Below are 25,804 nucleotides of genomic sequence, written 5' to 3'. Positions count from 1 at the left end.
TTTTATTGATTTAAAGACTATTTTATCTGATATAAGAATAGTGACTCCTGTTCTTTTTTGTTTTCTGTTTGTGTGATAGATCTCCATTCTTTTACTTTGAGCCTATGTGTGTTGTTACATATAAGATGGGTCTCTTGAGGACAACAGATGGTTAGGTCTTGTTTTTGTATTCAGTTTGTCATTCTGTGTCTTTTAAGTGGAGTGTTTAGCCCATTTACATTCAAGGTTAGTACTGATATGTATGATTTTGATCCTGTCATTGTGTTGTTAGCTGGTTGTTATGTAGACTTAATTGCATACTTGCTTTATAGTGCCTGTGGGCTGTGTGCTTAAATGGGTTTTTGTGGTAGCAGGTGTCATTCTTTCAATTTCATGTTTCCCACTCCCTTAAGGATCTGTTGTAAGGCTGGTCTAGTTGAAATGCATTCTCTCAGCATTTGCTTGTCTGACAAGGATTTTATTTCTCCCTCATGTATGAAGCTTCGTTTGGTGGGGTATGAGATTCTTGGTTGGAATTTCTTTTCTTTAAGGACACTGAAAATAGGCTCCCAATATCTTGTGGCTTGTAAGATTTCTGCTGAGGGGTCTACTGATAGTCTGATGGGATTTCCTCTGTACATGACTTGACCCTTATTTCTGGCTGCCTGTAAATTTTTTTCTTTTGTATTGACCTTGGTGAATCATAACTACCTGCTTTGGGGATGATTGTCTTGACCATCTAGCTGGTGTTCTTTGTATTTCTTCTGTTTGCATGTCAACCTCTTTAGTGAGATTAGGGAAATTTTCATGGACCGTATCATCAAATATATTTTCCAAGTTGCTTATTCTCCTCTCTCAGAAATGCCAGTGAGTCATAGATTTGGTCTCTTTGCATAATCCCATATTTCTCAGAGGTTTTGTTCGTTTTTAAAATCATTTTTTCTTTCTTTTTGCCTGAGTTGATTCAAAGAACTGGAATATGTTCTAGTATGTGATAGATCTCCATTCTTTTACTTTGAGCCTATGTGTGTTGTTACATATAAGATGGGTCTCTTGAGGACAACAGATGGTTAGGTCTTGTCTTTGTCATTCTTGTAGTGAGTTTTTCAGTTCTAGAAGTTCAGTTTGGTTCTTTCTTAAAATGGCTATTTTGTCTTTCACCTCTCACATTGTTTTACTGGATTTTTTGGATTGGGTTTCAGCTTTCTCTTGAGTCTTGATGAGCTTCCTTGCATATTAGATTCTGAATTCTGTGTCTGTCATTTCAGACTGATTAAGAACCATTGCTGGGGAGCTAGTAGACTCTTTTGGAGGTAAAGAGGACACTCTGGCTTTTTGAATTGCCAAAGTTATTGTGCTGATTCTTTCTCATCTAGGAGGGTTGGTGTTCCTTTAACTATGGTGTAAGTTGAGTACAGTCCATTGGCTTCATTTCTGGATGCTTTCAGGGGGCCAGTGACCTGTGCAGAATCTTTATGTGTAGGTGAATTCTTACATTTGATTTGTAGGTATATTAGCCCAATGATTTTTGGTTTTGTAGTTTGTGCTGTGATCCAGTAGATGGCACTTGACAGTAATAGCTGTAGGTAGTTAGGTTAATACCCATCTGCACTTTTGTACTTCGTCGTGTCCACAGGCGTGCTCTATAGTGGGGTACAGAGGAAGAGAAATGGTCCCCTCCCCAGGTCTGCCCCTGGGCCTCGGGGGAGCCCCCTCTGATGACTGTTGTTGTGCCTGTGATTCTTTTGTTAGGTTTTCCAGGTTATGGTGTCCCGTCGGGCAGGGGTTGCAGTGGAGAAATATAACACGCCCCTTCTGGACCCGCCCTCCAAGTGAGGTACACCCTGCTCCCGCCCTGGCTCAGGAACCTACATGTCTTGCCCCTCTCAGGGCTCTGAGGATGGGGGCCCCTCCTCTCCTCGAGTGGCAGCCACAGATCTTGGCTACATATTCCCTAGTTGCAGGCTGCAGCCCTGAAGGAACTGGAACTTTCCGTGGCTCCTGGTCAGATTCCATCTGTGCTGGGAGATCTGATGTGCTTCTTGGTTGCTAGGAAAGTAATCAGTTGCAACAAGGCACTCAGGCTGGGCTGCAGGGGCTGTGCTGTGCACCTGCTCCTGCAGGGTAGCTAGGCATTGGGCCTGGGAGGGGCTGGTGGGCAGAAGGGCTTGCAGAGCAGGCCTGCTCCAGTCCCATGGGGAAGCTGGCCCAGCTCTCTCTTGGCTCAGAGATCAACTGGGTGTCTGTGGCTGCTCCCTGCCAGAGCTGCGCAGCACATAAAACCTCCTGGACTCTGCACCATCCAAAGGCCTGTTTCTGCCTCCTTCCCAGGGAGATCCCCCTGCCAACTCACATGTTCATGGGGGATGCAGGGTCCTCTGTAGCTAAAATCACAGAGGTCCGTGGCAAGAGTGAGTTGCCCTTCAGTTCTTTTACTCACCCCTTTCCCAGGAGCTGTTCAGGGCTGGGAGCTAGCCTTGCATTCGGGTACCCTGTGCAGCGTTCCCAGCTTCCTCCCTCTTCAGCCTTTGCTTCAGTGGTGCCTATCCATTCACTTTTGGTGTTTTCTCCCCAAAGATCTGCCCAAATTATGGTGCTTTGGTTGCTAATTTGGTCTCTCTCTCTTTTATTATTTATTTGTTTATTTAATTTTGAAATAGGGCCTTGCTCTGTTGCCCAGGCTAGAGTGCAGTGGCATGATCTCAGCTCACTGCAATCTCTGCCTCCCAAGCTCAAGTGATCCTCTCACCTCAGCCTCCTAAGTAGCTGGGACTACTGGCGTGTGCCACCACATCTGGCTAATTTTTGTAGAGATGGGGTTTTACCGTGTTGCCCAGGCTGGTCTTGAACTCCAGAGCTCAAGTGATCCTCCCGCCTCGGCTTCCCAAAGTGCTGGGATTACAGGTGTGAGCTACCACACCCAGGTAATTTGGTCTCTCTCGGTGGGAACGGCATTTCCTGCTGTGTCTAGTTGGCCATCTTCTCTCCTCTCAACACTGGATTATTAAGGAAGGGCATATTGATACTTATTTTCTGTGCTACTTAAATTTTTTTTTTGTGGTTTCTATGTAAGCTCCCTCAAATTTGAACCTGAAAAACATATTTAACCAAAATATTTAATTCTGTATTGTGTTTATAGAAGAAAATATTTTGATTAAAAGATCTCTTTTCATTTTCCTCCTCATTAATTAAAAATAGTACCCAGTTTAAACAAAGAGCATGAGCTTTTGGGTAAGACAGTTCTGAATTTGAATCCTAGTTCTACCACTTCTAGACTAATGTGTGATACTGGGTTGGGTGGTTACTTATCTTGCTGAGCCTCTGTTTATTCATATTTAAAATAGAGATGATACTTGCTTCACAAAGTTGTAAAGACAAATTTTAATACTATATTCTGAGTCTCCAGCACATTTGAGGTATGCAGATTTCCTTCCTGACCTGGCATGGTGGCTCATACCTATAATCCCAGCACTTTGGGAGGCCGAGGTGGGTGGATTGCTTGAGGCCAGGAGGTTGAGACCAGCCTGGGCAACATGGTGAAACTCTGTCTCTTCAAAAAATAAAAAAATTAGCCGGGTGTGGTGGTGCATGCCTGTAGTCCCAGCTACTTGAGAGGCTGAAGTGGGAGGATCTCTTGAGCCTAGGAAATCGAGGCTGCAGTGAGCCATGATCACACCCCTGCACTCCAGCCTGGGTGACAGAGTGAGAACCCTGTCTCAAACAAAAACAGAAACAAATTTTCTTCCTTGTTTTTATCCTAAGGTTTTTTTTGGTTTTGTTTTGTTTTTTTGCAGTGAAATTCACATAACACAAAATTTAGCCATTTTAAAACGAACAATTCAAGGGCATTTAGTACATTCACTATGTTGTGCTACCATCACCTCCATTTTATTCTGAAACATTTTTATCACCTTAAAAGGAAACCCTGTACCCATTAAACAGTTGCTCCCCATTTCTTTCTCCCCCTTGCCCTTGTTAATCACCAATCTATATTCTGTCTCAATGGATTTACCTATTCTAGATATTAATAGTTTGTGTAAATGGAATCATACAAGGTGTGACCTTTTGTGTCTTTCACTTAGCATAATGCCTTCAAGGTTTATACATGTTGTAGCATATATTAGTACTTCATTCCTTTTTATGACCGAATACTATTCCTTTGTATGGATATGTCACAGTTTGCTTATCCATTTCTCCGATGATGGACATCTAGGCCTTTTCCACCTTTTGGCTACCGTGAATAGTGCTGCTATGAACACGGGTGTGTGTGTGTGTATATGTATGTATATGTATATGTGTGTATATATATGTATATGTGTGAATATATATGTGTGTGTGTATGTATATGTGTGTGTATATATGTATGTATATGTATATGTGTGAATATGTGTGTGTATATGTATGTATGTGTGTGTATATATGTATATATATGTATGTATATGTGTGTGTGTATATATGTGTGTGTGTGTGTGTGTGTATACATGAGTACGTTTTTCAGTTCTTTGGGATCTGTACCTAGGAGTGGAATTGGTGGGTCATATGGTAATTTAACTTTTTTGAAGAACTGCCAAACTGTTTTTTTTTTTCTTCTTGAGACGGAGTTTCGCTCTGTCACCCAGGCTTTAGTGCAGTGGTGCAATCTTGGCTCACTGCAACCTCCGCTTCCTGGGTTTAAGCAATTGTCATGCCTCAGGCTCCCGAATAGTTGGGACTATAGGTGTGTGCCACCACGCCTGGCTGATTTTTGTGTTTTTAGTAGAGACGGGATTTCTGTTGGCCAGGCTGGTCTCGAACTTCTGACCTCAGGTGATCTGCCTGCCTTGGCCTCCCAAAGTGCTGGGATTACAGGCGTGAGCCACTACGCCTGGCTGCTAAACTGTTGTTCACAGCAGCTGCACCACTTTACATTCTCACTAGCAGTGTACAAGGGTCCTGATTTCTCCACATCCTTGCCAACAGTTGTTATTTTTCATCTTTTTTATTATAGCCATCCTAGTGAGTATGAAGTGGTACCTAAATTTGCAGTTTTTCCTTCCGTTTTGAATATATTCTAGAAATTAAGTTGGTTGATGAGTATTTGAAGCTTACTTTTGCCAAGAAAATGGTAAAATGTTACGATCAAGCTATAGTAGTCAATTTAATGCATAAACACCCTGAATTGTTTCTATGATAATATAAGATCAGAGACAAAACTTGAATTTTAAAAAGTCATTAATTCAGCAAACATTTATTGGATGCACATTATATGGTAGGCCCTAGACCAGGTATTTGAGAGGTAACAGTGGAACTTAACATAGTTCCTTCTCCTAAGGGAACTCACAGTATGGTGGGACAGATAGATATATGTAAATAAAGACAAGCTGTTACAAGGTCTATGCCAATAGAGATAAATACATACAGTATGTGTGCTGTGTGAACATCATGGTCCTATGTTTGCCTGAGTAACTTATTGCTAGAATTTTACAGAGCTGGTAGTTGAGCAGAATTTCGAAGAATATGTAATAGTTTAGCCATTGACAACAAGGAAGGGAAGGCCTTTCCTGAAAAGAGAATCGATCTCTGTGAAGGCAGAAAGAGTGAGAATGGAAGACTGAGCAGATGTTGATGAAAAGTTAAATTCTGTAAAATATTTGAAGAGATTTATTCTGAGCCAAATATGAGTGACCTTGGCCTATGACACAGCCCCCAGGAGATCCTGAGAACATGTGCCCAAGGTGGTTGGGGTGCAGCTTGGTTTTATACATTTTAGGGAGACATGAAACTGCAATGAAATACATTTAAGAAATACGTTGGTTTGGTCCAGAAAGGTGGGACAGCTTGAAGGTGGGGGGACTTCCAGGTCATAGAGTTAATTTTTTTTTTTATTATTATTATTATACTTTAAGTTCTAGGGTACATGTGCACAATGTACAGGTTTGTTACATATGTAGACATGTGCCATGTTGGTGTGCTGCACCCATTAACTCGTCATTTACATTAGGTATATCTCCTAATGCTATCCCTCCTCCCTCCCCCCACGACAGGCCCTGGAGTGTGGTGTTCCCCACCCTGTGTCCAGGTGTTCTCATTGTTCAGTTCCTACCTATGAGTGAGAACATGTGATGTTTGGTTTTCTGTCCTTGTGGTAGTTTGCTGAGAATGATGGTTTCCAGCTTCATCCATGTCCCTACAAAGGACATGAACTCACCCTTTTTTATGACTGCATAGTATTCCATGGTGTATACGTGCCACATTTTCTTAATCCAGTCTATCATTGATGGACATTTGGGTTGATCCCAAGTCTTTGCTATTGTGAATAGTGCCACAATAAACATACGTGTGCATGTGTCTTTATAGCAGCATGATTTATAATCCTTTGGGTATATACCCGGTAATGGGATGGCTGGGTCAAATGGTGTTTCTAATTCTAGATCCCTAAGGAATCGCCACACTGTCTTCCACAATGGTTGAACTAGTTTACAGTCCCACCAACAGTGTAAAAGTGTTCCTATTTCTCCACATCCTCTCCAGCACCTGTTGTTTCCTGACTTTTTAATGATCGCCGTTCTAACTGGTGTGAGATGGTATCTCATTGTGGTTTTGATTTGCATTTCTCTAATGACCAGTGATGAGCATTTTTTCATGTGCCTGTTGGCTGCATAAATGTCTTCTTTTGAGAAGTGTCTGTTCATATCCTTTGCCCGCTTTTTGATGGGGTTGTTTGATTTTTTTCTCGTAAATTTGTTTAAGTTCTTTGTAGATTCTGGATATTAGCCCTTTGTCAGATGAGTAGATTGCAAAAATTTTCTCCCATTCTGTAGGTTGCCTGTCCTCTCTGGTGGTAGTTTCTTTTGCTGTGCAGAAGCTTTTTAGTTTAATTAGATTCCATTTCTCAATTTTGGCTTTTGTTGCTGTTACTTTTGGTGTGTTAGACATGAAGTCATTGCCCATGCCTGTGTCCTGAATGGTATTGCCTAGGTTTTTTTCTAGGGATTTTATGGTTTTAGGTCTGACATTTAAGTCTTTAATCCATCTTGAATTAATTTTTGTGTAAGGTGTAAGGAAGGGATCCAGTTTCAGCTTTCTACATATGGCTAGCCAGTTTTCCCAGCACCATTTATTAAACAGGGAATCCTTTCCCCATTTCTTATTTTTGTCAGGTTTGTCAAAGATCAGATGGTTGTAGATGTGTGATGCTATTTCTGAGGGCTCTGTTCTGTTCCATTGGTCTATATCTCTGTTTTGGTACCAGTGCCATGCTGTTTTGGTTACTGTAGCCTTGTGGTATAGTTTGAAGTCAGGTAGCTGATGCCTCCAGCTTTGTTCTTTTGGCTTAGGATTGTCTTGGCAATGCGGACTCTTTTTTGGTTCCATATGAACTTTAGAGTAGTTTTTTCCAATTCTGTGAAGAAAGTCATTGGTAGCTTGATGGGGATGGCATTGAATCTATAAATTACCTTGGGCAGTATGGCCATTTTCACAATATTGATTCTTCCTATCCATGAGCATGGAATGTTCTTCCATTTGTTTGTGTCCTCTTTTATTTCTTTGAGCAGTGGTTTGTAATTCTCCTTGAAGAGGTCCTTCACATCCCTTGTAAGTTGGATTCCTAGGTATTTTATTCTCTTTGAAGCAATTGTGAATGGGAGTTCACTCATGATTTGGCTCTCTGTTTGTCTGTTACTGGTGTATAGGAATGCTTGTGATTTTTGCACATTAATTTTGTATCCTGAGACTTTACTGAAATTGCTTATCAGCTTAAGGAGATTTTGGGCTGAGACGATGGGGTTTTCTAAACATACAATCATGTCATCTGCAAACAGGGACAATTTGACTTCTTTTCCTAATTGAATACCCTTTATTTCTTTCTCCTGCCTGATTGCCCTGGCCAGAACTTCCAACACTGTGTTGAATAGGAGTAGTGAGAGAGGGCATCCCTGTCTTGTGCCAGTTTTCAAATTGTTCCAGTTTGCCAAATTGTAAAGACCATCGATGCTAGGAAGAAACTGCATCAACTAACGAGCAAAATAACCAGCTAACATCATAATGACAGGATCAAATTCACACATAACAATATTAACCTTAAATGTAAATTGGCTAAATGCTCCAATTAAAAGGCAGAGACTGGCAAATTGGATAAAGAGTCAAGACCCATCAGTCTGCTGTATTCAGGAGACCCATCTCACGTGCAGAGACAAACATAGGCTCAAAATAAAGGGATGGAGGAAGATCTACCAAGCAAATGGAAAACAAACAAAAGCAGGGGTTGCAATACTAGTCTCTGATAAAACAGACTTTAAACAAACAAAGATCAAAAGAGACAAAGAAGGTAAAGGGATAATGATAAAGGGATCAATTCAACAAGAAGAGCTAACTATCCTAAATATATATGCATCCAATACAGGATCACCCAGATTCATAAAACAAGTCTTTAGAAACCTACAAAGAGACTTAGAGTCCCACACAATAATAATGGGAGACTTTAACACCCCACTGTCAACATTAGACAGATCCACGAGGCAGAAAGTTAACAAGGATATCCAGGACTTGAACTCAGACATCTACAGAACTCTCCACCCCAAATCAGCAGAATATACATTCTTCTCAGCACCACATCGCACTTATTCCAAAATTGACCACATAGTTGGAAGTAAAGCACTCCTCAGCAAATGTAAAAGAACAGAAATTATAACAAACTGTCTCTCAGACCACAGTGTGATCAAACTAGAACTCAGGATTAAGAAACTCAATCAAAACCACTCAATTACATGGAAACTGAACAACTTGCTCCTGAGTACATACTTGCTCCTGAGTACTGGGTACATAACGAAATGAAGGCAGAAATAAAGATGTTCTCTGAAACCAATGAGAACAAAGACACAGCATACCAGAATCTCTGAGACACATTTAAAGCAGTGTGTAGAGGGAAATTTATAGCACTAAATGCCCACAAGAGAAAGCAGGAAAGATCTAAAATTGACACCCTAACATCACAATTAAAAGAACTAGAGAAGCAAGAGCAAACACATTCAAAAGCTAGCAGAAGGCAAGAAATAACTAAGATCAGAGCAGAACTGAAGGAGATAGAGACACAAAAAACCCTCCAAAAAATCAATGAATCCAGGAGTTGGTTTTTTGAAAAGATCAACAAAATTGATAGACCGCTAGCAAGACTAATAAAGAAGAAAAGAGAGAAGAATCAAATAGACGCAAAAAAAAATGACGAAGGGGATATCACCACCGATCCCAAAGAAATACAAACTACCGTCAGAGAATACTATAAACACTTCTATTCAAATAAACTAGAAGATCTAGAAGAAATGGATAAATTCCTGGACACATATACCCACCCAAGACTAAACCAGGAAGAAGTTGAATCCCTGTGAATAGACCAATAACAGACTGTGAAATTGAGGCAATAATTAATAGCCTACCAACCAAAAAAAGTCCAGGACCAGATGGATTCACAGCTGAATTCTACCAGAGGTACAAAAAGGAGCTGGTGCCATTCCTTCTGAAACTATTCCAATCAATAGAAAAAGAGGGAATCCTCCCTAACTCATTTTATGAGGCCAGCATCATCCTGATACCAAAGCATGGTAGAGACACAGCAAAAAAAGAGAATTTTAGACTAATATCCCTGATGAACATCAATGCAGAAATCCTCAATAAAATACTGGCAAAACAAATCCAGCAGCACATCAAAAAGCTTATCCACCATGATCAAGTGGTCTTCATCCCTGGGATGCAAGGCTGGTTCACCATATGCAAATCAGAAATGTAATCCATCATACAAACAGAACCAAACACAAAAGCCACATGATTATCTCAATAGTTGGAGAAAAGGCCTTTGACAAAATTCAACAGCCCTTCATGCTAAAAACTCTCAATAAATTAGGTATTAGTGGGATGTATCTCAATAAGAGCTATTTATGACAAACCCACAACCAATATCATACTGAATGAGTTAAAATTTTTCTAATTGGCAGTTGGTTGAAAGAGTTATCAATAGGAAGAAATGTCTGGGTTGTGATATGAGGTTGTAGAGACCAAGTTTTATCATGTAGATGAAACCTCCAGGTAGCAGGCCTCAGAGAGAATAGATTGTAAATGTTTCTTTTCAGACTAAAGGTCTGTGTTGATATTAATGCTGGAAAGGTATAATGAGGCATATCCGACCCCTGTTTCTCATCAGACTTGAACCAGTCTTTCAGGTTAAATTTTAAAGTGCCCTATCCTAGGAAGAAGTCCATTCCAGTGGTTGGGGGTGGGGCTTAGAATTTTATTTTTTGGTTTACACAGATGATTATGGCAGAATCTATAATGATAGCTGGGAAAAAAGATGGGGCTATGAAGATACACAGAGGGCAGATAGTAGAGGGTCTTAGCAGACCAGGGAATTAAGATTTTAGCATGTAGATAATGTGGCATCACTGAAGAGTTTTAAGTGGAAAAGTGACATACAATTTGTGTTTTCTAAAGATAATGCTTATGGGCTAGAGTATGGATCAGAAAGGGCAGCCTGGAATGGCAATTAAGAGGCTAATGTTGTAGCTTATGTGAGAGGTTATTGAAGCAGGATATTTCCCTGACCCCTTCGTGGGTGGGAACTGGAGTGCACTAGCTGGCTGCTTTGGTGCCAGCAGGGGCAAACTCCACTCACTTGGACCTGCTACACTCTACCCATTGTGGGAAGGGGAACACACAGGTGAGCAGGTGCAGGAGCCGGGGCGAGCACTTTTGGGCGCTGGCAGGAGCGAACTCCATGGGGGCCCCATGGCAGCATCTAGCGGGGTACCTGTGAGCCCTGAAGCCCCAGAGGGAGTGTTACAGTCAGTGCTCTTTTAGCTCTGCCGTCCACAGATGGCTGAAGTGTTAACAACTCAGTAGAGGGTCAGTGTGACAGCCTTTTGCTCTTGCACTCGTGGCACCTGAGTTCTTGTCCGGCATCCAGGAGGAATGAGGTTGCATGAGTGAATTTGAAGGATAGTAAATGCGGGGGATTTTATTGCTGATGGAGGTGGCTCTCAGTGGGATGGGGAGTTGAAAAGGGGATGGAGTAGGAAGGCAATCCTCCCCTGAAGCTACACTGGCAAGCTGTCCCTCTGAAGTCAAGCCGCTTCTCTGTGATGTCCAACCAAAGTCTGTGAGGTCCAGCTACTTCTCCTCACTCCGCCAGCTGAGACTGGGGCTTTTATGGTCACAGGATGGGGGGTGAGGTGGGCCATGGGTGGTTTTGCAAAAGGCAACATTTGAGCAGTAAAACAGGGATATAAGTTCTCACTTTGGGCTGTGGTATCAAGCTTTTCGGCTTGAGGATAGGGCCCTTGCTGGGAACCCACCCTCCCAGAATTTCTCTGCCTCGTGTTTGTATCATTATGAGGTCCTGAATCAAGTCACTGACAGGCATGAAGAACACATCTGGGAAATACTTCGGAGGTGGGCTTGGCTAGACATGTGGAGGGAGGAAGCATACAAGGATGACTTCAAGATTTCTGACTTCAGATAGGTAATGTCATTCATCAAGATAGAGCATTTAGGATAAGCACAATGAATTCTCCTTTTGGAAATGTTGAATTTGGGATGCTTATGTAGATATCTAGTTGGCTATTGAAAACATCTCTGGAACTTGCAAGAGGCCTGTGCAAGAGAGAGGGAGAGAGAGTAGGCAAACATGTGCACAAGTATGCATGCACTTGAGCAGACAAGAGAACATGAGATTGAATGATTTGGTAATCATTACTGTAGGCAGTAGCTGAAATAATGGGACTGAACTAGAGCACTCAAAACTGAGGTGGGGATGGGGAGAAGGCAGTCAGTCCTGAGGAACACTACTGGAAAAGTGACGGAAGTAGAAGGGAACTCAGGAAAGAGTTGCTATGTGAGACTTAAGAGTTTTAAAAAGAAGGCAGAAGTGTCTAATGCTAAAAATCAAATAAGATCAGGAAGAGGCATCCATTGTTAATATCTGTTGGGAAGTTGTTGGTGATATTAACATACAGAGGTTCCCTAAAAGGTGGTATCTGTGGAAATGTTATTATAGCAAGTTGAAAAATGAGAAAATAGCTTAGTCTTAAAAGGAAGTAGAGAAGGTATTAGCTAGGGAGAGTGTAGGTAAGTAGGATTTCCTTCTTTGGAGGAAACTTTTTTCCTTCCATTTGTCAGGCAGTGGCAACAAACCTTCCCCAGTCTCTAATCCATTGATAGAAGAGGGCAAGGAACACCTTTAGGGCCTGGGAAAGGAGGATAGGAATAGACACAGGGATGGTGATATGAGTGGTGCTGCTGTTGATTAAGTGTGCCACATGCAAAATTTAAATAATCTGCCCCAAATCTCATAGGAGGTATTGTGTGGCAAAGCTGGATTTGAACCTAATTAGTCTGGAACGAGTGTTCCTACAATAGATAGTGAGAAGCAGGGAAAGGAATAGCAGCTGTAAAGAGCAATTGGTAACAGAGCCCCATGTTCATGTGATCTCTACCCCACCTCTTCTGAGAAAATTCTTAGTGTTCAGCTGGCTTCTGATTTCCAGATGCCTGTTGTGATAAGTACCAGGACCATGCTTCCTTGTTTTCCTTTCCACTGGTATCTACCCCTTGTGGTTTCCTTCTAGAGTTTTCCTCAGCCTTTGAGGTGTTCTTAAAGAATATTTTGTTGTTGCTGAAGATAAGGAGATAAACATACATGTAAAAGACTTCTACTATGCTTATGGAGAGGTAAAGTCACTCTTATCTGACAGTAACAGTCCTTGAGTATTCAAAAGGTATTTTCAGAGGAAAAGCAGACTTGGCTGTTATGAATGTTTAATTCCCAAAGCAAGGTTGGCCTCTGGGATGGGATGGGTGGCTCTTCTGATACAGGTAGAGGGAAGGGAGAGAAGAAATAGAACAGTATCTGAAGACGCCAGTCAAGGAAGCCAGTGTTATGGTATGGGACGGCAGCAGGAGCAAATGAAGGAAGCTCACGGCGTTTATACCTGACCTACCTCCACTTTGCTCTTATTGCTGCCCATGATTGATTAGTTTGTGGCAATCTGGGCTCTGTGGGACAGGGAGCAAAGTTCCAAGCAGAGGCATTGGGTGGCACAGCTGAGTGTATATGAACTCTAGGCTTCCTTTAAATAAAAAAGTGAAAGTTCTTGACTGAATAAGGAAAGACAAAAGTCATATGCTTAGGTTGCCAAGGTCTACAGTAAGAACAAAACTTCTATCTATGAAATCGCAAAGAAGGGAAAAGAAATTCGTACATAGTATATATGGGGTTTGATACTATCGGCAGTTTCAGGCGTCCACTGGGCAGGGGGGTGGGGGAGCGTCTTAGAATGTGTCCCCCAAAATATATGGATAAGCGGGGTGGGGGGCTACTCTGCTTGTTAATATTTTTCAATATAAACATGCTTTCACATCTGATTTTTTTTTTTTTTTTTCTAAACTAAGATTCCCTGTCAGAGAGCACCTCTTGACTATTGACTATATAGTGAAACAGCACATAGGAGTTCACGAGGTTGTCCTTTGGGTCATTAAAAAAAACAAAAAACAAACAAAAAAACGCACCTTGACTCGGGAGTGAATTTGATGATGGGCTTTGTTGTTGTTGTTGTTAGAGGACAGAAAGCAGAGTGGCATATTGGAAAAGGCATGAGCTTAGGAGGCAAACTCTGTTAACCAAATGGGTGCTCTTGGCACAATTACCTAACATCACAGAGCCTATGTTTCCTCATGTGTAAAGTGAGGAAACAATATCTACCTCATAGGATGTTTGGGAGGATTTCATGCAATAACACATATTGAAGTGCCTAGCATGTAATGGGTAGCCAGTAAATATTGGCACCTATCTCCTTTCTTTCTCTAGTTTCCCTCATTCCAGGCTTCCAGGCCCCCTGTTGGCTTTACTCCTTGCCGTCTAGATTGTTTCCCAAGATTTGTTAATTTATTTTTCATTTCCACAATTCCATAATTATCATTTCTTGGATGTTTTTCTTACCCGGACATTTTCTGTTCTGTCTGAAGATAAGCTGAAGAACCAGGTAAATTTTGTGTTAGTTGTTTACATAAAAGTTTTATTAAAGATGAGTAGCATATCCTTCTTTATATTTCACATAACTTTTTCAAAAAGATTTTTATTCATTTTGTGACCACTATGAACACACAGTTTGAAGTTTTATATATAGTTTTAACCTTATTTAAACAAATCCATTTTCTATTTCAAGTAGTTTAATACTGAATAGAGTTTCAGCATGGTGCATGTATGTATATATGTATGTATATCTATATGTATGTTATATGATTGCTCCTGGGAGTTTAATTTTGATGTATAATATATTGAATGGTTACTCTTGCCTTTTTAGTTAAATCGGTTTAAAAAGTATTTTATTCTAGGTGCTGGGGATATGGCAATAAATAAAATCGAGTCCTTAGGAGGCTGAGGTGGGAAGATTACTTGAGCCCAGGAGTTCAAGGCTTCAGTGAGCTATGATCACATCACTTCACTCCTGCACGTCTGCACTGGATGACAGAGTGAAACCTTGTCTCAAACAAAAAACAAAACCCCAAAAACTGAGTCCTTGAATTTGAAAAGCCTGCTTTATAAAGTGAAATTTTGTTCATTTTTAAAAATTTTTGGCCGGGCTCGGTGGCTTATACCTGTAATTCCAGCACTTTGGGAGGCCAGGCGGGCGGATTGCCTGAGGTCAGGAGTTTGAGACCAGCCTGGCTAACATAATGAAACCCAGTCGTTACTAAAAGTACAAAAATCAGCCGGGCATGGTGGTACGTGCCTGTAGTCCCAGCTACTTGGGAGGCTAAAGCAGGAGAACTGGTTGAACCGGGGAGGTGGAGGTTGCAGTGAGCCAAGATCGCGCCACTGCACTCCAGCCTGGGTGACACAGTGAGACTCTGTCTCCAAAAGAAAAAAAAGAATATATATATATATATATATATATATATGTAGTACTTTTTAAAAACTTTGCTCATACATATATATATGCCATACATCAAATAGTTTTTATTATAATATGGAACAAATATATATATTTTAGGGGACTATTTGAAACTATAGCTTCAGTTTTCAAATGCCAAAATAGTTAGATCAAATATTGATTTCATTATAGTTGCTATGTTCTGTAAAGTTACCGTTTTATTTGCTACAATTTAACTGCTTATTTTATATAGATTATACTAGTTTTGGGGGTATAGTATTGACTTGCAGGCTGAAAATATTTTTCATTTGTTCATTCAGTATTTTTTTGTGGACCTCCTATACTCCTAGGTTCTGTCTTAAACCAACCTGGCACAGGAATTTGAACCCAGATCTGGAGCTCAATTATTCCTCTTCTTCATTCTATATATTTAGAGTTGGGAACTAGAACTGCAGAGATCAGTAGATTGGTCAAGAGAGTGAACGTTTTATTTGGGTTTAGTAATTTTGTTAGTCTGTTTTCATACTGCTATAAGGAACTGCCCAAAACTGGATAATTTATAAAGGAGGTTTAATTGACTCACAGTTCAGCATGGCTGGAGAGGCCTCCGGAAACTTACATTCATGGTGGAAGGCAAAGAGGAAGCAATGCACCTTCTTCACAAAGCGGCAGGAAGGAGAGAGGTGCCGAGCGAAGTGGGAAGAGCCCCTTATAAAACTATCAGATCTCATGAGAACTCTCTTACTATCACGAGAACAGCATGGGGGAAACTGCCTCCATGATTCAATTTCCTCCACCTGGTCTCTCCCTTGCCATGTGGGGGATTATGGGGATTACAATTCAAGATGAGATTTGGGTGGGGACACAAAGCCTAACCATATCAGTAACTAAAAAGAGGTCACTTAATGACCTTGGAAAATAATTTCTTTAAAATATGTTTGGGGGAAGAAAAGTTTATTACAGGGGCTAAGGAAATGGAATAATAAGGAAATTGAAATGTTAAGTATAGGCAATTCTTCTTGATGTTTTATTCATAGTAGTGAGTGGAAAGAGGGAATTCACTCAAGGGCTTGAAAGTGTATCAGAAACAGGGAGGTAACTTCAAAATAAAGGATATGTGAAAGTTGTAAGAGACAGCAAGGAATTGGGGATTGAGTGATCAAATACCTTGAGGAGAGAAGAGATAATTAAAACCAAAATGTCCCGTAGGAACCAAAGGAAGATGTTGTTAAGATATAAATAAAAGATTGGACTTCAAAAACTAGAGAGAAAACTTCTCATTCATTGTAAGAGAAAAACAAGAGAATGGTTGAAAATAAAAGTATTTTAAGATGGAGAAATGGGGTTTTATTTATATTTATATATTTTTGAGATGGAGTTTCACTCTTGTCCAGGCTGGAGTGCAGTGGCGCATTCTCGACTCACTGCAACCTCTGCCTCCTGGTTTCAAGTGATTCTCCTGCCTCAGCCTCCCAAGTACATGCGCCACCATGCCTGGCTAATTTTTTCTATTTAGTAGAAATGGGGTTTCAACATGTTGTTCAGACTGGTCTCGAACTCCTGACCTCAGGTGATCCACCTGCCTCAGCCTCACAAAGTGCTGGGATTACACGCGTGAGCCACTGCGCCCAGCCAGAGAAATGGGATTTTTAAGTTTACCCCCCAAAAGATAGCCTTTAATCTTCTCATAAAGTAGAAGATTGGGTCATTTTCTGAATGGAATAGAGAAAGAGGGAGATGGGAACTTAAATAGGGAAAAGCCTTCTACCATGGAAATATACTTGGAAATCAGTGAGTTGTAGCAGTGACTCCTCAGTTGAGGTTAGCATGGATTTTATAGACACTAGTAGCATCTTAATGTTCTAAAGCAGGAGTTGGCAAACAGTAGCCTGAGGGCCACATCCAGCTCATGTAGCTTATAAGCTAAGAATTTTTTTTTTTATATTCTTAATTGATTGTAGAAAAATAAGCAAACAAAGAAACAAAAAAGGGCCAGGCGTGTTGGCTCACGCCTGTAATCCCAGCACTCTGGGAGGCCAAGGCGGGCGGATCACGAGGTCAGGAGATTGAGACCATCCTGGCTAACATGGTGAAACCCTGTCTCTTCTACAAAATACAAAAAATTAGCTGGGCGTGGTAGCAGGCGCCTGTAGTCCCAGCTACTCGGGAGGCTGAGGCAGGAGAATGGCGTGAACCTGGGAGGTGGAGCTTAAGTGAGCTGAGATCCTGCCACGGCACTCCAGCCTGGGTGACAGAGCAAGACTCTGTCTCAAAAAAAAAAAAAAAAAGAAAAGAAAAGAAAAAAGAAACAAGAATGTACGACAGAGACCTTATGTGACCTTCAAAGCATGAGATATTTAGTATCTGACCCTTCCTGTAAAAAGATAGCTGACCCTTGTTCTATAGCTCAGGACCAGAGAAAGCAGATGATAGTGTGACTCAGAGATGGGGACTGACGTTCTGGACATGATCAAAGACCAAAGGGTGATAAAAGAAGGGATACTAGTTAGGGGTTTTTGGTGGAGGTGGACAGTTGGGTGCGGGTTGAGTAGGGAGTAAAGCAAAGCCAGAAGAAAGCTAATGGATTGGATGAAAATGGAATATGGGCTTGTGAATAGATATCATAACGAGAATATAAAGCCTGATCAGATGTCATAATGAGAATGTGAAGTGGGTATCAGCAAAGATAACAGGTAAGGAAGTTGAAATTGGAGAAAGGGGACATGGTTGGTTGTCTTAGAGATAGAAGAGTTTCAGAAATTGCCAACTCCAGCCATTTCAGGAAAGAGCTGAACTCTCCAGTGATAAGGTCAGGATGATGAAGCATCCAAGAGTATGATGGTCAAATTCCTTAAGATGATGACAGGGAGACTATGTATGAAGAAATAATGCGTGTTAGGTTACTGGACTTTTTCAGAAAAGTGGAAGTGAGCCTGGAGTATGAAGTAGATGATGGCAATGTGGTAAAAAAGAGGCTAGTGTAAGTAGGTGAACTACTTGTAAATGAGGGGGAAAGTGATGTTGGCAGTGAAGTGGTCCTCTTTTTGCCCTGGCAGCTCAGGATAGGCTGTTCCTTCCTCTTGGTTTGGTAAGTGATAGAAGATAGATAAAAAGGTCATAGAAAAGATGTAGTATTATCTATTGCGGGTCAGATTTACATGTACATCGTCTTTGAGTATGGGAGGAACAAAGCAGCGGATTGGTTTGGACTTGTAAAATGAAGCCCTCAAAATAACAGTAGTTGATTTTTGTATAGATGTATAAATGTTTCACTTACATTGTTCTTCCTGTAAATATCTTTTTTAAGCATTAGTGCTTTTTACTATGTAAAATTCATTTATTTGTAATAATGAAATTATCAAGGAATTAATACTAGACATATCTCTTTTTACTTAAATGTGAACATGGACAGAATTAACCTGGCAGGTAACCTTTATTTGAATATTAAAACTGAATTGGGCTACAGGGAAACTAGTAGCTACAAATCACTTGGGTCTGATTGTGTTCTTTCCATGACAACATTAATGTAGAGTCTCTATTTTAGTATATAAAACTTTATTAGTAGACATACATATAGGGACATAATGTATATTAACCTTAAATATATAATTTTTATTTACCAATTATACTTCATTAAATCTGAAAAAAGTCAAGAGCAAGGGAGCCCCTGCCCTCTGAAACATGAAGTGGGAGCCCTAGGCAATTGCTTTGCTTTGTTTTTCTATGTTGATGTGAGAGGTGATTCCTATATGTGACATAATTGGATAGTGTATTCTGAAGGAGAGACTCCTTTTTGTGCTTCCCATAAAAATATGGGAAGTTCCCAATAGGTAAGTTGCTAGAAATTTTTACCACGCTAAGTTGAAGTTACTGATTCCTCTAATAAAAGTGTCTTTATTTTTTCTGGAGAATTAAACTATTTTCTGATAATATGAAATCTTAGGATACCTAAAACTTCATTTCAGATAGTACTTTTAGTTTTAAGTGGTTTTCAGTGAGTGACCTTTGGAAATGGTTTTAAAGGTCAAGTAAAACTTATTTTGAGTCATAAGGAGAAAATACCTTGTGTCATTTACTTTAATATTTTTTATATTTTTTCCTCAGTTCCTATTGTAAAGAATATAGCAAAAACAGAGTCTTCTCCTTCCGAAGCGAGCCAGCATTCAATGCAGTCTCCACAGAAAACTACTCTAATATTACCAACACAGCAGGTCAGGAGATCAGGTCGAATTAAACCACCTGGACCTACTGCAGTCCCCAAAAGGAGCAGTTCTGTTAAAAATATTTCACCAAGGAAAAAAGGTCCAAACTCAGGAAAAAAGGTTAGTTGTATCTCCTCCTAATTTGTATTATAGGTTTTTGTAGTGCCTTATTATTTATAACATGCAATTTAGGAATTTACTAAGAGTATGATGAGGGTCTTTAGGAATGTACTAAGAGTATGTAGGCTTTTGAAAGCCTCACATAACTATCAATAGATTTCTTTGCTTGGGTAAACTTAAAACTTTTTATAGTGTTCTACTTCTTTAAAACCACAATGAAAGTACTATTAATACATGAGTGTATTTATGTTCAGACTAGTTAATTTGAAACTCAGTATACTTTAAAAATCATTATGAAGTGAATCTTACTGTACATATATTATACTTCAATAAACTGGGGCAGGGAGAGAAGAATCAATGTGATGAATTCAATAATGCTGGAGTCAACTCTAAAACCTAGAAATAATAGAAAAAGCAACAACCTGAAGACACTGAAGAGTGAATGGAAGCAGACAGATTCTGGTGGCAGGGGAAGTACTGACTGGGAGAAGGGGTGTTATACAAAGTGAGTTTCCATTGTTGTGGTTTTAAGCAAGTACACTTTGTGTAGCATGTGAGGCAACAGGAGTATTAGTAGAAAAATGACAATTTATCTGTCCTAGGGAAACCAGAAAACAGAAAAGTCAGGAAAACTGTGGCTGTTAAAGGAAATGGATTTTGGAAGGGAAAGGACCAGAGAGGGCATCTGCAAATTCTGTCTACCAACGTCTCTGACCGACCCCTGATCTGAGCATGTTTGTCTAATACACACAGGCCAGTGTAGCTAAAGCAAAAGATCTGAACTGAGGCTGGATGAAATTAGGCCCAAGATCAGAATTTAAAGTTCAAGTCTAGCCAAGGTAATTACTAGCTAAACAAAAGAAATAACAATCATCAGAGAAATACAGAATTTAGAATCTGCACAAATTTTTGTAACATCTGGAATGTAACTCAAAATTACCCAAATACATAGTAAAATGAATAATATTTTCAAGAGAAAAGAAAATCAACGGAGACAGACCCAAGTATAACCCAGATATTAGAACTAGCAAACAAAAGTTTTAAAGTGGCTATTCAACTGGTCCTCGATGAAATTACACACGCACGCGCACGCACACATACACACACACATATACGCACACAATTGTACTGATTAAAAAGACCATCTTAGTGGAGAAGCAAAGGATAAAAAGGAGCCAAATTGAAACTCAGGAACTGAAAAATACAGTATCTGAAGTAAAAGATTCACTGGACAGAATTAACCAGAATTGACTAGAGATGACAGAAGAAAGAGTAAATGAACTGGAAGGTAGAAGAATAGAAATTATCCAGGGTGAAAAACTCAGACTAAGATTGAGAAAGAAAATGAACAGAGACCCAGAGACCTTTTAGATAATATCAAAGGTCCAATACAATGTAATTGGAGTCCCAAAAGGAAAAGAAAGAGAAACTGGAGCAGAAAAAATATTTGAAGAAATAATGTCTCAAAATTTTCCAAATGTCATGAAAGATAGAAATATGTAGACACAAATTACTCAACCAAGAGCAAACAGAATAAGCACAAAGACATCTAAGCTGAGGCATATTAGAGATGAACTGTTGAAAACCAGAGACAGAGCAAATCTTAAAGGCAACAATGTAAAAATGAAAAAGTACATGCAGAGAAACAAAAATTTGATTAACAGCTGACATTTCTCATCAAAAGCCATGGAGGCCAGAAGAGAGTAGAACAGCTTTAAAGGACTGAAAAGAAAAAAAAAAAACCCCAAAAAAAACCTGTCAACTGGAAATTCTATATGTATCAAAAATACTCTTCCAGAATGAAGGTGAACTTAGAATATATATAATTTTTGTTTGTCAATTATACCTTAATAAAGTAGAAAAGACTCCTAAGTAGAGTTCAATAGTTTTCTTCATATAATTTATACTCTCATTTATTATTTATTTCTGCATATTTTATGATTGTTGTTGCTATTGTGAAGGAAATCTTTTCCTTATTACTCTTTTCTATGAAACAAAAGATATATTTCTTAAAAAAAAGAATGAAGGTGAAGACAGTTTCATTTTCAGATAAAAGCATACTAAGATAAATCACTGTCAAACCAGCACTGCAGGAAATGCTAAAAGGAAAATCATCAGGCTAAAGGAAAATGGGACCAGATGGAAACCTGGTTTCTCAAAGAGAAAGGAATTGCTTTGAAGATGGTAAATCTTTGGGTAAATGCAAATGACTTATAATAATATGACTATTTGTAACTAATTACAATACAGTATTGCAGAGTTTATATTAAACAGACATGAAACAATTGTAGTATAAAGGCCTGACGTGGGGGATATGGATCCTGTATCATTGCAAGATTTCACCATTTTATGTGAAGTGGTACAATATTAACTTTATATGGCTTGTGGAAAGTTAAGGATGTACATTCTAATCCCCAGGACGTATTGTTAAAAAAAAAAAATGCGAAGAAGTATAGCTAAAAAGCCAATAGAAAATTAAAATGTAATTCTAAGGAATATTTGAATATTCAAATATATTCAATATAAAATATTCTAAGGAATATAAACTATTAACAAAAGGAAAGGAGGGGTTGGGTACAGTGGCTCATGCTTGTAATCCCAGCACTTTGGGTGGCCAAGGCAGAAAGAGTGCTTGAACCCAGGAGTTTGAGACCAGCCTGGGCAACATGGCAAAACCCCATCTCTACACAAAATACAAAAATTAGCTGGGTGCAGTGGCGCACGCATGTAGCCCCAGCTACATGGGAAACTGAGGTAGCAGAAGAATTGCAGAAAACTTGCTAGGAGGTGGAGGTTGCAGTGAGCTGAGATGGTGCTATTGCACTCCAGCTTGGGTGACAGGAGTGAAACCTTGTCTCAAAGGGAGAAAAAAAAGGAAAGGAAAAGGAGAAACAGAACCAAACACAGAGGAGACAAATCAAAAACAGGCAATAAAATAGTAGATCCAGCCAGGCATGGTGGCTCACACCTGTAATCCCAGCACTTTGGGAGGCTGAGGCTGGTGGATCACCTGAGGTCAGGAGTTCGAGACCAGCCTGGCCAACATGGCAAAACCCCATTTCTACTAAATATACAAAAATTAGGCATGCTCACAGGTGCCTGTAATCCCAGCTACTCAGGAAGCTGAGGCACGAGAATCGCTTGAACCCAGGAGGCGGAGGTTGCAGTGAGCTGAGATTTCGCCACTGCACTGTAGCCTGGGTGACAGAGTGAGACTCCATCTCAAAAAAAAAAAAAAAAAAAGTAGACCCAGATCCAAACATACTAGTAATTGCATGAAAAGTTAGTGGATTATCCTTTTTGGTTAAAAAGACAGAGATTATCAACTTGGATTTTTTTTTTTAAAGACCCAAATATATCCTGTCTACAAGAGATGCACTCTAAATATAAAGACATAGAATCTTTTCAGATCTCTTGGGGCTGACTGAATTAAATGCCAGCAGTATTATCTTACACATTCCTGAGTTCAGCCATCTGATATTAGTAGCTGTAACATTTCCATTTTGTTTCAACTTATGTTTGCTGTAGGGAAAAAAAAATAACATTTTAAAATATATTGATACTGATGTTCTTTAAAAACACTCAAAATTTACAAAATAAAAATCAAAAGTCAAAGCTAAATATTTCAAAAAATATAGTCGTGAACACTGAAAAAAATCAAGCAGATTGTTCTAATATAAATGGTAGCAGATAATTTTAAATGAAAAATAAAAGTTAATAGTGAAATTTAAAGTGAAATAATATTTTAAATGCATTAAAAATTAACATATATGTGTATTTTCCAGCTTCTGAAATGTCTTTGTGATTAGTTGGTATAATGGTGAAAATATAAGATAACACCAAATAGTTTCCTTTGATTCCTTTAGTTTCCAGTTCCAAGCTAATTTGATAATTTTGGAGAGCTCTGTTTGAAAACATTGTTTATTTGATGATGGGGATGGAGAAGGGACAGTTACTATACTCTTGTAAAAATTATTTAAAAAATTTTTTACTTTTTATTATGAATATGTAATACTTGTATATATTTATGGGGTCTATGTTATATTTGGATACAAGTTGTCATTTTCTTCCTCCCCTTAAGGGAGGAGTGCAGGAGCACATTTTCTAAATAAATGTACCTTTATTCAATTTGCAGTGTTAGTGCAAACATGCTATCTTGGTATGTCTCAAGACAAAGGATTCAGATTTCAGATTTTTAAAATAGTGAAAGAATGATATGGTCAACCCAGTAATTATAATTCAGTACTGAAAAATAACATGATTGTGTCCAGGCAGTGGTGCATGCCATGTAATCCCGGCACTTTGGGAGGCAGAGGTAGGAGGATCTGTTGAGCCCAGGAGCTCAAATCCAGCCAGGGCAACATAGTAAGACAAAAAAAAAAAAAAAAAAGTCACATTTTTTGTTTCTTTAACATTGATAAAAAAAATTGTATCAATGTTAAATAAACAATAATGTGATTTACTAGATTACTGTCAACCCAAACGACAGTCATTAATTTAAGCAAATAAATTCCAGCAACATTGAATGTTCTATTTTTTACTCCTTTGCTCCTGCCTTTTAAATGTCCTCTGTTATTACCTTTTCTATGCACAGGTGTCCCTTCTCTTATATTGGAGAGTCATGTTTGAAGGTAGCTCCTGGAAAACCCCAAGAGTTGATGTAAAATAAACAAAATACTAGTGAACTTTAACAATGCTCAGGAGACATTGGTTCTTATAGGCGATAGGCATAATTTTGTATAGACTTTAGCAAGCCATCTGTTGTGATTTTGTCAGAATTATTGTATGTAATATGGAGAAATGTGGGTTAGACACAGCGAAGACTAGATGAGCAACTTCTTTCTGAAAATAAACTCTGTCCTCTGCCTTGCTGAGATTTTTTTTCTATTGGATGTATTGCTCTGGGTTAGAGATTTACAGACTTTTCTTTAGCAATGTGAAAAAACTTGTCTTACAGGGAACCTCAAAAAATAAAGTAAGTTTTACAGAATAAACTAATTTGGCTAAGGTGTGATTAGTTGGAGCAGGGGTAGGACAGGGAATCCCAGCCATCTGGTCTCTTCCTCCCCTACCTGGACAGTTCATGGACCTCTGAGAAGCTCAGTTTGGAAAGTTCTGGAGTTCATGACACACACAGGAGTTTCCAACCTGAGGACTTCTGATAACTAATAATTTTGTAAACCAATGATATTTATAATTTTCTGACTTTCTTATCTAAGAATATATTAATGAGTATTTTATACTTGTATTTTTTTCCCTTTCTTTTTAACAGGAAAAACCTTTGCCTGTGATATGTTCTACATCTGCAGCTTCTCTAAAATCGCTGACCAGAGACCGAGGCATGTTATATAAAGATGCCGCTTCTGGGCCATGTAAAATAGTGATGTCTACAGGTAAATTCATATTTTAAAAATAGTATAGAATTACTAATCTTTTATCCTGTATTATTTTCAGTGTCTTCGAAGTCCTGGAGATAAAATAGTAGGGGAAAAAGATGATAATATTAAACATTTATCTTAGCATTTTTCATATTAAAGTATTTTGAAATTCTGATTGTTCCATTTTACATTAAGGAAAAAGTCTTTAAATACATGAGTCACTTGAAAATTCAGATACTCTTAAAGTATTTTATCCATTTAAGTAAGATTTATGAAATTTACATTATTGTCAAATCTATTCTTGGTTTCCCTTTATCTCATTTCAAAATTTGTCTTTTTGTATTGTATGTATTTTCAAAGCTACCTCAAACCTTTTCTTAATGCCTTTTAAAAATTATCTCCCTTACACTGTCCTATTCCCTGGACTTTTTTTCCTTTTAATTGTTCTTTCCTGATTAAAAGTAAATTTAGTTTTTTAAAAATAGAAGTCACTTTAAAAATGATTATAACATATCTCATTTTTTTCAGTTTATTATTTCTGATTTTTAATTAGCAGGAAAGACTAGCTGAATGGATATAACACAAAGGAGATAAAATATTGAAATCCTTGTTTAGCTTCACTTGTATTCAGTAGAATTTGTCCATGCCATCAGCACCGTGGGTTGAATTTTTAATTGCTATTTCATTTCTGAAGGATAACATAGTCCTTCCTCTGGCTGTTGCCACAAAGTTGAATTGTGTATTTCAACAGAGCAAAAGTGAGATTGATCAGTTTTCTTATACTAAATATAGACTATGTGTGTGTGAAAGTTTTGCAATATTAATTAATGGATTAAAAATAACGTGCTTCTTAGGGGAACAATTTATTTTATTTTTGGTAGTAATGTGCCCTCATGTTTTGTTTTTTTTTGTTTTTTGTTTTTTGAGACAGTCTCACTTCATCACCCAGAGTGGAGTGCAGTGGCGCGATCTTGGCTCACTGCAACCTCTGCCTCCCGGGTTCAAGCGATTCTTCTGCCTCAGCCTCCCAAGTAGCTGGGACCACAGGCATGTGCCACCACACCCAGATAATTTTTGTATTTTAAGTGGAGATGGGGTTTTGCTATGTTGGCCAGGCTGGTCTCTAACTCCTGACCTGAGTTGATCCACCCACCTCGGCCTCCCAAAGTGCTGGGATTACAGGCATGAGCAACTGCGCCCAGCCTCCCTCATGTTTTTATAGTGTATA

The 25,804-nt window shown here is 39.0% G+C and overlaps 1 protein-coding gene across 5 annotated transcripts in view; it reads left to right on the top strand.

The window, feature by feature from the left end:
• SCML2 (Scm polycomb group protein like 2) overlaps positions 1-25,804 on the top strand; it is a 119,894-nt gene that overhangs the window by 73,881 nt on the left and 20,209 nt on the right. For all 5 annotated transcript variants that reach the window (XM_045383272.3, XM_005593088.5, XM_005593086.5 and 2 more), the window contains 2 exons: positions 18,981-19,198; positions 24,471-24,591. In XM_045383272.3, the coding sequence (XP_045239207.1) occupies positions 18,981-19,198; positions 24,471-24,591 (339 nt within the window). The remainder of the gene's footprint in view (positions 1-18,980; positions 19,199-24,470; positions 24,592-25,804) is intronic.

The sequence above is a fragment of the Macaca fascicularis genome, chromosome X (genome assembly GCF_037993035.2).
Source record: "Macaca fascicularis isolate 582-1 chromosome X, T2T-MFA8v1.1".
NCBI lineage: Eukaryota > Metazoa > Chordata > Mammalia > Primates > Cercopithecidae > Macaca > Macaca fascicularis.
This window is presented reverse-complemented; position numbering and strand designations above follow the sequence as displayed.